The following is a 12,055-nucleotide window of genomic DNA, read 5'->3' as shown; positions in this document are numbered from 1 at the left end:
TGAAGCATTTCCGGACACATGTTGTAATGAACTATTTTGATTGTCTACATGTGGGAAATACATACCTGAAATTATGCCCCGTATTTTTTAAACACTCTGTATATATATATATATATATATATATAAAATAGAAACAGACATTAAAATTAGGAAGATGTCAAAGAAGAATGGAAAGGAAAATATTCAGAATAAGCCAGAAGGACAGAGTCAGAAACGAAGAAGTACGGCGAAGAAGCGGCATAGAAGACGTGGTCACACTAGCTAATAGGATGTAATGGCGTTGGGGAGGACATGTGGTACGAATGCAACCTATCAGATGAACACACACGGCGACACTGTGGGATCCAAGAATTGGCTGAAGAAACCGTGAACGACAGAGAACCAGATGGGGGGGGGGACGAGTTCAAGTTGCAGCTAGGAGGACTGTAGACCAGAATAGGACGCCAAAGAACACTGTGGAAAGACGCAGTCAACCAACTTTGAGCGGCAGCAACAACCAGTGCTATTGTAATTGTGGACAATAAAACTAGGAATGTAAATAGACCATCAGGTCGGCTCTTCTGACGGCCAAGACTCGAGCCACTCCTGCCCAAGGAGGAAGGCCTTGCCCCACTGAGGTTTTGCGGTTTATATGATGATGATGATGATGATGATGATTATTATTATTATTATTATTATTATTATTATTATTATTATTATTATTATTATATGTGTAACAACATAAACTTGTAAACAGTTACTGGTGGTAGAGCATAAATAACTAAAGAAAAAAGTCAAATAATGTTTTTCTGTAACTGTCAAGGTTTTCTCAGAGCGTAAATTTTTTATCATGATTCATGAGTATAGTCGTTATTTGCTTTGTCCGATACGTATCTTGTAGCAATCGTTTTTTACTCTGCTGTGTATTGGTGTGTGTTGCGTTCAAGGTCATTAGCAAAGACATTCACGTTCAGTGGAATTGTAAAGAAATATTAGACTGCTGTCAGTATTAAAAACATAGTACTTTACAAATTAAAAATAAAATTATCAGAAGTCGTAAGATTTCATTGAACATTTTGTTAAGTAGACCGATATGTATTTAGGAATATAATTATGGTGATCACTTTCACTGTTAATATTGAACTAAGTTTATAAATATCTGGTTGACTAGTTTCACCTCAGGAGCCATCTTCAGAACTAGTGAGGTACTTGCGTTTGTGTGTCTCGTCTTGATTAGGCTATACATCAAACGCACCCCCCAGCAAAACAAATGAAGGAACCGGAAAACCCAAGTACCTCATCAGTTCTGAAGATGGCTCCTAAGCTGAAACCAGTCAACATAATATTAACACATGAAAGTGAGCACCATAAATTATATTCCTAAGTGACATAGTGTTAAAAGTTGTGTAATCAAGATGTGCGATATATATTGTCTATATAATTTTGGGACTTCATATCGTTTACACTCTATATACATATGTAGTTTATTTATCAGAGTCTGTAGGTCACCACCGGAGATATGGCATACGGATTTGAAAGCTGGAGAGTAATGTATGGTTTGGCAGATAGAGAGACCGGCTTAGCTGGACAACAATTCGGCACGCAACTCATTCCACCACTGGTGCACAAAAAAATCTGTTTGATCTCATGTGTATAGGGTTGCTCCGTTTCTCGCCGGATAAGAATCTTCAAATTCACAAACAAGAAATTAGTTTCAGTAATAGGATATGTGTTATACAGGAGTGCGTAAGTACTAAATGTTTGGTCACTGAAACAAAGAATGTCCGCTAAAAATTAACAAACATAAATGTAAAATACAGTCTGATCCATTTGTGTATGGATAATATTAATTTATTATTATAAAGCTCTTACGATAGTAAGAAAAATTTCTTCCTGTTATGTTATGATTAAAAGATGGGAGTTTCCATATATGACAATCAAAAGTGTATAATCTAAAAGGACAAATGAAAATCTTAGATGAGTATATTGACTACTACAAATCAACAGCGGGCACAATGTGTTCTTTGGTATGCTAAATTTGAGAGTGTTAGAAGAGTTCAAAGGGAATTTTGACTGAGTATGGTATGCGTAATGTACCTAAATACGATTCCATAATGTTGTGGTATCGAACGTTTGTAGAAACAGTTCCCTGTTAAAAACATGCAGGACGTCGCAGGCGAAACCCAGTACGACAAGCAGCTATATCTTGGCTTGGTCCCCAAATTCCCCACATCTAACCCCTCCTGACTTCTTCAATTTGTAAACCGAAAAAATATAAGACATTCAAACCAACACCACTATAGGTTCATTTCCGAAACTGTGTAATGTGTTGTATGTGCCGATATATCCTTCATGCAGTTCAGAATGCTTGTTTTACATGCATTTTAAAATTAAATGGAATACAACAAAAATTTCAGTGGATTTCTTCATAATTATCTTCCCCTACGGTATATAATTGAAGAGCACAGATAAAAACTTGATAAGTCCAAAATTAGAAATTTTATTTTTTTTATGCCTTGTAATAGCTCAAGTAGTGTAGATTTGTGTAGTTTAACTGTACGGAATAACAACCTCATTAATCCTAAGAAATTTGAAGAATTATAGAGCGAAGACAGTACAATATGAGTCTTAAAACTTTCAACTTGCTTTCCTGTAAAAATAGTTAAACGTGACTTATCAGGTTTTTCCCCTGTATACTTCAATTAAAAGCAAGTAGATTTTATTTCTCATAAAATTATATAAATCATCTGATACTTTAGTGTTTCAACTAACTGTATTGGATTTTCGGGTGCTATCCTTGTAGCTTCGCCATCGTGCAAGAAAACAACCAATAAAAATGAGAGTATCGGGTAAGTGCAGGGAACAGAAAAATACTCACTTGCTGGTAGGTGAATTTCCATTCTTGCGCTATCTTTCTTGTCCGGTACGGTGAGTTCTCCCTCATAAGTGTACTTGTGGTTAATATTAGTGAGTCCAACGATAAGGTGTGTACTGATTTCTGTGATCTTGAACTTGTCCAGATGGTTCGTCGGCTCGATTTTTATCATGATACAGTCAGTTCTTGTTGAGGTTCTATATAAGACGTACCAGATACCCAGAAACTGCAAAAATATGCAATAAGCTTTATTTAGAATTGTACATTACGCAGAGAAGATGTAAAGATCATCTTTAATCTAAGTTTCTTAAATTGTGTTCTCCACTATGAAAAATATGAACGTAAAATATTAACACATCAAAATATAAGACATTCGAAAATGAACATGGATGTTCGGAGTTACAATTCTGCTAGTTTATTCCGTATTTGAACTATAATTTAACCTTTTATCTTACTCACCATGATCTATTATCCAAATAAATATTCAGTTGTAAAGGAAAGCCTCAAGCTCTTCAACCAAAGACTCTGCTTCATTTAAAAACTGTACCATTTACGAAAAAGTACACAAATCCTTTAAAAGCCTCAAGCCCTTCAACTAAAGAGACTGCTTCATTTAAAAACTGTACCATTTACGAAAAAGTACACAAATCCTTCAAAAGCCTCAAGCTCTTCAACTAAAGAGACTGCTTCATTTAAAAACTGTACCATTTACGAAAAAGTACACAAATCCTTCAAAAGCCTCAAGCTCTTCAACTAAAGACACTGCTTCATTTAAAAACTGTACCATTTACGAAAAAGTACACAAATCCTTGAAAAGCCTCAAGCTCTTCAACTAAAGAGATTGCTTCATTTAAAAACTGTACCATTTACGAAAAAGTACACAAATCCTTCAAAAGCCTCAAGCTCTTCAACTAAAGAGACTGCTTCATTTAAAAACGGTATCATTTACGAAAAAGTACACAAATCCTTCAAAAGCCTCAAGCTCTTCAACTAAAGAGACTGCTTCATTTTAAACTGTATCATTTGCAAAAACTACATCAAATCTTGCAGTCCAACAGGTTTCAAATGAGAGATTCCAAATTTCTCGATTAAAAAGATGACATGAGTTAAAAAGGTGTAACTCATCTCAAACATGCACAGTTTTTCATTCAAAGTTATACAAATTATTGGAAATGGTGCACAATCTCTCGATGATTTATAGAGGCCTCTTCAGTGAAATCTGTGCATATGTGAAACAAGTTACTTCAGTTTCAAATGAACCGATTTAAACACAGCTAGAAAGTCCCTTAATTAAGCACGATTTCTCAGTTAAAATTGCATCAATTGTCACGAAAGTTGCCGGTTTTCTCAGTCGGAATGTACGTTTAAAGTGTACGAGTTGGAATGAAAATTCTTTAGACAAGTAATATAAAAAACATTAATTAAAAATAATATGCCGAATTTCTCAATTAAACAGAATTCACTTAAATTGTACCAACTGTAAAATTATGCGCCCTTATATAAACCAAATAACCCACGCATTTTCTAATTATTGTGAAAATGCTTTACGTTCTTCAAACTAATTACACCAGTTAAACGTTTAATTTTGACAAAATATATGCCCTATAAAGAACGAAAAAAAGCATATGCTCCTTTGTCTGTATTCTTCTTTATTACACGACAGATTAAGCAAATCTCTCATTGTTTAGTTACCGTTTTATTTTCTATTTTTCAATTCTGTTTGTGGACAACATAACTTAGTAGAAGATTCTCACAAATTATTTCTGCTTTATTTCTCACTTTCGTGCTACCGGCCGAAATCTAAATTATTAATTAATTAATTCACTCATTCATAGTTCTTTGCCCAAGTTCAAGTCATTCACTGCACTGATGATTAATATTTTGACAAATTCAAATTATTAATTCATTTACGACATTTCACATTCCTTGGTAATCATCTTTGTGATTCTGCTTATATTACGCAGTGAAATTTATTTACAATATTTTAAATTTTATTTTAACTAATTGCTTATTTAATTCCATTCTAAACTATAGAGTATAAAAGTTTAGAGTATAAACATGTATCGCCGTAACGACGTAACACTTTTCCAGTTAAGTTGAAAATAATCACGAAAAATGTTGTAATTGAGCACAGACTCTTATGAATAGGCTTGTATATAATGTTGGGGACCGATTACATAAGTTTACTGCAGCATGGTACATAGGCCAGGAACGTGAGCTAATACGAGGACATTGACTTGGTTCTGCGATCGATTACGGAAATAACAAGGTGCACATAAACAAATCTGGACAGCTCTAAAATTAAAAATATGCTACATAGCATTACAAAAATATATTTTACGTATCTTTTCCTTATGTGCAGAAGAATTGTCATAGAATTATTCGTGGGTTGTGTTTCCTCCTTTCTTTTCATATGCTACAATGTCTCTGTATATAATATGCTTTTCATTTCGTATGTGGGTTTTCCCTCAACCCTATATGAGCAAATGCTGGGTAACTTTCGGTGTTGGACCCCGGACTTATTTCACCGGCATTATCACTTTCATCTCATTCAGATTCTAAATAACCTAAGATGTTGATAAAACGTCGTAAAATAACCTACGAAAATAAAAAATCTCGTATGTTTGTATTACATAGTTCACATATAATGATCCCGTAATTCACTTCAAAACGCTCACCAAATTCCGCTGTAAAAATATGCATCTGAAAACCTTTAACCTTCGGTATTGTCATTCAGTAGGTACACTGTTTATGCATGCTAGAGTACTGACTGATGAACGAGTAGTCAATTTGAAACCACCGTAACGCACCCTATCGGTCCCCAACATTACAAGCCTTCTTATGAATATAAAGCCTAAATTTTATTCCCGCCTAGCCAGTAAAACTGCACACCAAGTGATAACAAAAATTACTTTAGTATTAATATTTACGATGACATGCATCAGCTATAAAGATTGAGAAATCTCTTCCTTAATTCCACAGCAATCTGCAGACAGAGCTTATCAATAATTGGTTGTTGCATATAGGCCTACTCATCTTGGATGGAGAGGTGAAAAATATATTCATATGTTTGATTTTTCTATGAACCATGGAGGCGATTATCGGAATATATACTTGGTTTTCATCTTCCTTTTGATAGCAATATTGCATTAAAATAATAATGAACACAATTTTCTTTTCTTATTATTTAGACCACTGCTTTTAAATAGAAGACACTTACCTGATCCATGCGGAACTCTTCTTGTGAATCCACAACTGGACAGCTACCAAGGTGATAAGAGTATCCAGAAATTTTTGATGTGATGGTAGCCGATACAGTGCTGAAAGCTATCATTACAGCCTGCAGGACGATTAGTTTGAATGTAGACATTCTCGGCTTGGCCTATTAGAATAAACGCCGAATCAAAAATCCCATAAAAATTACAATGATGACATCAAAATACGTGGACATACTAACAGATAAACCGAAGAAAGCTATGCGATAGTTGAGTATTTGATCACTGAACTGGGACTGAAACCCAGATGTTAACTGTAGTGATACGTCGGTTTCTCTCAAATCTTTTAGGGAACTTGGTAGTGATTATGTGTGAAATATATATTGTTCGGGGTATTTCTGCAGATAAGCCCTTTAAATGGCCTCTTTAAATTTGGCAGCGCATTTAATTCATACATTCTTCTTTTTTTTAAATGCAGTTTTCTGTAAGTTGATATTTTTCAAATTTAAGTGCATATTCTCTTAAACTATTAACATGAAATTTTTACAATGTTTTCTGCACCTTGTGTTCTACGAAGTATTCTACGGTTTTATGAATATCACACACATAACTAGAGAAAAAACATATTCATTGACAAAGGAAAGTAAGAAATTATTACTTCGAAATATGTATATTATTGCTTTCGCGTGTTAAATATTAGGTACAGTACCTTATTGACTAGTTTCTGCTTGTTGTGGGCTATGTTCAGAACTTTTTGGGCCTGCTCTTCGCGCCTATTGTTTGCGTTTCCTGTGAGGGTGTGTTTATGTAGTGTAATGTGGAGTCAAAAAGTTTGTGTTCTGAAATTGAGTTGTATGTTGAGAATTTTATGTGGATGTGTTTTTGTGTGCCTGTATATTTCGTATTGTTCTAGTGTGTTTAGTTTCTAGTTTTTCGGTTGAATATATAGAATTTCGCGAAGACCAGGACCAACCAGTTCTGAAGATAGCCCACAACAGGCAGAAACAAGGTACTGTAACTAATATTTAACACGCGAAAGCAAAAAACTACAGTACATATTCCGAACTGATATAGTGTTAAAAGTTGTGTAATCAAGATATACAAATTATTAATCAAACTTTAATAATTTTTCCAGTTTCACTAAGGGTGAAATATTTGACTAAATTTTGCTTTAGAATTTACAATATACATTACTTGATAACTTAAAAATTACAAGATATATGCGTGAAAATAGTAGCAAGTAATGTGCAACTGAAGAATGAGGTACATTTAGCAAAGTGGGAAAACCGGCTATGAGTTAGGGCCTTTCTTTTGCACTTGGATAACAAACTAATTAGCTGTCTTTTAGACCACTGAATTCAGAATGATTTATTGTATAGGCATGGAAATTTTTATTCTACTCCGAACACTAAAAGCCTGGAAATAATGAAGTAAACTTTTGTAGTAAAATTCTTAAACCGCACAGACATCACTACCCACTCCTATTAAGAGCATAATTGCACCACTATTCTTCACTTTTTTTTTTCTCATTTTATCTTATCATTTCACACATTTTCATCTCATAAAAGTATGGTGCAAAGGATGACTTCAGAATTTCGAAATCGGGTGGAGATATATCTGTGAACAACACCAGAGACGTCTAGGGCGAGACCCAATTTCGTTGCCTAGGATGCGTCATTGGAGGCTTGTCTAAGCTACAACCGCTATGAGATGAGGTGATGGGGTTATGTTGGGATGTCACAGGGGAACCGGAGCTCTCGGAGGAAACCCCTGTGTTACCTGGACCACGGCCTTGTCCAACACAAGTTATAAATCGGGGATCGAATTCAGGTCGACAGGATTATAAGTTCAGCGCTCTAGCCACTAGATCACCGTGACAGCTTATATAATCAATATTAAAGAAGGGAAATGTTATAAAGAACATTTTAGTTATTTTAATAAACATTTCATTGTCAGTAATTTTGGTTACATTTATATGTATAACAGAATGTGGCACGAACAACACCTAAAACCCGTGAAATTAATTACTACCAGGAATAAAGACTTTCATGCAATCCAAAGAATTTCATAAATCGCCTGTCAATTTTTACTAAAATGGAAATAATTCTAATATTATCGACTTCATAATTGGCTACTTAACAGTAGAAAGATGCTAAGTGCCAAAATTAAAAATAAATTGATATTTCACTAGGATGGTGCACATTGCCAATTGGCTTTACATATCAACAGGGCTAGGTCCACAGAAGATTGTATAGTGTTATTAAGACCACCAAAAGATGACAGTGGTGCAAAGTTACTGGGGATCGCATAAAAAGGTGCAATGTGCCATGTTTTGATTTCCCTCCGTTCTTTCTTTGTAGTGTTAATAGTGAAATTATGGCAAAAGACATTATTAATTATATACCGTTGTGTTTTCTACAAGCATGAAGATCAGCGTAGGTAAGTCTTATATACAACATAATACATAGGTAATGTAGGGTTATGAATCACATAATGTACCACTCCTTGATGACATACAGTGGCTGGTTTGTTTTAAACTTTTAAGTTCCTAGTTTTAAAATCCAGAAAATGTGGGAAATATCATTAATTAGCACGTTTTTCTTCATTCTAAGTGACATGAAAATGCAAAATAAAATGCAGTGAACTGACTCACCAGTAGAAAATAGCTTTACTTTCTAATTATATGACCAAGTTTATTAAACATTATCAACATTTCTGTTGGGTCTCTCTACTGTCATACCAGTACAACGACGTCAACATAGTATGTGTGATAATCGTGATGAAAGTCGGCGGTATTCAATTCCAAGTAGTGAGGATGATTTGCTTCCAGTCTGCAAAACCACTTTAATGGAAGTATTTGCAGAAATTAACAGATCTGTGGATAAGAAATGGATCATAGGAACTTAACACCTTTCATGAACTTTACTGTGAAGTTTGTTTGTCTCTCAGTGTGTTAATTTTAGTAGTATCACGAAACAATAGATGAAGATTGGTGAAAAGTCCTCGTAAGTAATATCAATTCAATTAAAAAAAATCTTGTTCTTAAAATTGTTCAAGATCGAAAGTTATTTATTAATAAAATACTGTTCATAAATTTGGCACTTTGCACCTTTCTACTGGTAAGTACCCAATTATATCGTACATATGTTACCAAAAATTACTTGCAAACTTATTATAAATAGGCTATATTAATTTGCTCACCAGATATTTGAGTTCTTTAGGTAGATGAAAACGTTATGGACGGAATCCCCTCTCCAGCGTTGTGGTTACTGTGTTTCAATTAATGTGATTATAAACGTAGGCCTACTCGTTTTAATTAGAATGATAAGCATTACTTAAGAACTTCCGTAATTTGTGCGAGTAGGACCAATCGAACCGGAACTCCACAAGGACATGTTCCAAGGAGGTTTTTCCAATAAGCAATGTAATTATTTTTCTTATAAATAATTAACAAAGTAAACCGTTATTGTTATTATTATTATTATCATCATCATATTTGGCCAAAATCAACAAGCAGCATTTGCTACTAGAGACCACTAGTACCTACTGCTTATTAGAGAAATATTAAAGTGTTACCATAATTTTGAAACAGTGTATATTCATGTAGCTTATATAACTCCAGATAAATGAACTCGTAGATACTGAAGGTGAACAATATCCGTGCAATAGTTTAGAAGAAATCGTTGCTCACAAATGGATGGCTGAACAGACAGACATTATGACCGAAGTCACTTTTTTTATCAGTTCCAAAAATGCATTTTGTCTAAAATTTCTAAACCGATATTTGGCAGCGTCACAGTACATAGCCTACTCCTTAAACCTCGTATACGTATTGAGATAATAAAAGGTGATTGTGATTTTAGAGGTGCTGAACAAAGAGAATCGTTGCTCTTTGTGTTGTCATTATTCTCGCGTCATAAAAATGGACATAAATTTGCTATTGTCGTTAGCTTTCTTAAGGCCAATGTTAATGAGCATTTCTTGGCGTGTAAAGCACGATGAAACTGCATTGAAGTTCACGAGTTGCGGTAATCGAACTTCCGGTTGTAACTACTAGCCACACTTTCGCCATCTTGCGGACTTAACATCAGTTACTTATTGTAGATTGCGGTGGCTCTATAAAGCAGTCTTTTCGAAGAGCTGTTCCGTCCATTTGCTATTAATTTAAAACGAGTGGAATAGGTTTAATAATACTAACTAGATCTGCGATTTTTATGTATTATCATATAGCGAAATATTTATGTAAATATGTAGCAGAATGCAATTAAATATGTAAGTTTATGTAAATCATCTGAAGTACTTATGTAAAATTATCGAGAAATGTAAGCTGAAAGTCAGATATACGAATAACTTTAATATGGTGGGTGATTTGTTGATATTTATATTGAGAAATGGAATAGGTGTGTATTTACATAGAAATTCCAGCTCTAGTAATAAAACTTGATATGTCCACGCTATGGAGTAACGGTTAACCTACTTGGCCGTGAAACGAGCGAGCCCGGGTTCAAATCCTGGTTGGGACAAGTTATCTCGTTGGAGTTTCTGAGGTTAATAATCTCAATAGTTTACAGTTCGACCAGGAGACGTGGACGTGGTTCCAGGATCTGCCTGTAAGGGGCATCTGTCTGCGGGAGCTGCACATATCCAGCCAAGCCGCAGGGGCGAACTGCGGGTGACCAGGGCAGTGTAGCTCCCATGGATATATGGTGCCTTGCTGACAAGTGAACATTCTGATGGGGGCAGATAAAAAAGTTAAATCTTTTTCTTCCACCATGTTAATAATATCAAAAGAAGTGTTTATACAAATTTTGGCCACTCGACCGCAATTACGAGGGCCGTAAAAAATAAGTTCACCAGGGGCCGTTAACAGAAAGAAAGCACAAATTCATTGGAAAACTTTATTGGAACAGACAAAGCAATAATTGTTAAGCTATTTTTCAACATATTCCCTACCAGAAATGAGACATTTGTCATATCATGGGATCGACAGAGAAGTGCAGACGGCTGTCAAACGCTGGTTTGGATTCCAGGCGGCAAACTTCTACGACATAAGGACACAAAAATTGATCCCATGGTATAGAAAATGTCTCAATTCCAGTAGAGAATGTGTTGACAAATAGCGCAACAATTACTGTATCTGTTTCAATAAATCTTTCCATGCAAGTGTACTTTTTTTTCTATAAATGACCCCAGGGAAAATCAATTTCTGGACGGCCTCGTAATTGCGGTCGATTGGCCAAAATTTCTGTAAGCACTTCTTTTGACATTATTAACATGGTGGAAAAAAAATTAACTTTCATATCTGCCCCCATCAGAATATTTGCTTTTGAGTCGTGGAATTCATGGCGACATGTTCTTCTGGTTAAGGATGCAGCAGATTCAGGCACATGAATTGAGAACAGATGCCAACGATCTGAGGAGGCCGCAGAATAACATCACAGGCAGGCGGAGGATCAGGTCTCCAGTCAGAACTGGATGCTGTGGCTGAATCGATATGATGACACCATGCAGTGAATCATGCGCTTGAAGAGCGATCCTGAGGACTTCAACAATCATTCCAACATAAAGAGGTTGCACGATAAGACTCCTGCTGCGGGCTTGCCTGCGGACCCTCCTCCGAAAGAAAAAAGTAACACTTTATATAAAATGATGTAAAGTGAAAACTTACGCGAATAATGCACTCTAGCGGCCTTTGTGAGTTCTTCATTTTATGATAGTAGTTCAGAAGTTCAGAGCCTATTCTTCACGATTCTTGTATAGAAATTGTTGTAAAGGCTCGATGTTTAATGAATTCGTTACTGTTTTATGCTGCCTCTTTCTCGCTCAGCCCCTTTTTGTTCTCTCTTATGTTACCAATCTATATCTTTTATAACACGTTACGTCCTTATTTAATATGTTCATTAATTTAATCGATAAATAATTAATTTAACTTACTATGTTTATACTCTTCCCACTTTGAAATTAGAGCTAGGCTACTTCTCTCACT

At 35.1% G+C, this 12,055-nt stretch overlaps 1 protein-coding gene across 1 annotated transcript in view; it reads right to left on the bottom strand.

The window, feature by feature from the left end:
* LOC138697524 (apolipoprotein D-like) overlaps positions 1–9,366 on the bottom strand; it is an 18,679-nt gene extending 9,313 nt beyond the window's left edge. Inside the window, exons 1-3 of the mRNA XM_069822839.1 lie at positions 9,271–9,366; positions 6,075–6,236; positions 2,858–3,080 (exon numbers count right to left, since the gene is read on the bottom strand). Coding sequence (XP_069678940.1) covers positions 2,858–3,080; positions 6,075–6,224 — 373 coding nt within the window. The 5' untranslated portion in view covers positions 6,225–6,236; positions 9,271–9,366. The remainder of the gene's footprint in view (positions 1–2,857; positions 3,081–6,074; positions 6,237–9,270) is intronic.
* Between the last annotated feature and the right edge of the window lie 2,689 nt (positions 9,367–12,055).

The sequence above is a fragment of the Periplaneta americana genome, chromosome 1 (assembly GCF_040183065.1).
Source record: "Periplaneta americana isolate PAMFEO1 chromosome 1, P.americana_PAMFEO1_priV1, whole genome shotgun sequence".
NCBI classification, from domain to species: Eukaryota; Metazoa; Arthropoda; class Insecta; order Blattodea; family Blattidae; genus Periplaneta; species Periplaneta americana.
This window is presented reverse-complemented; position numbering and strand designations above follow the sequence as displayed.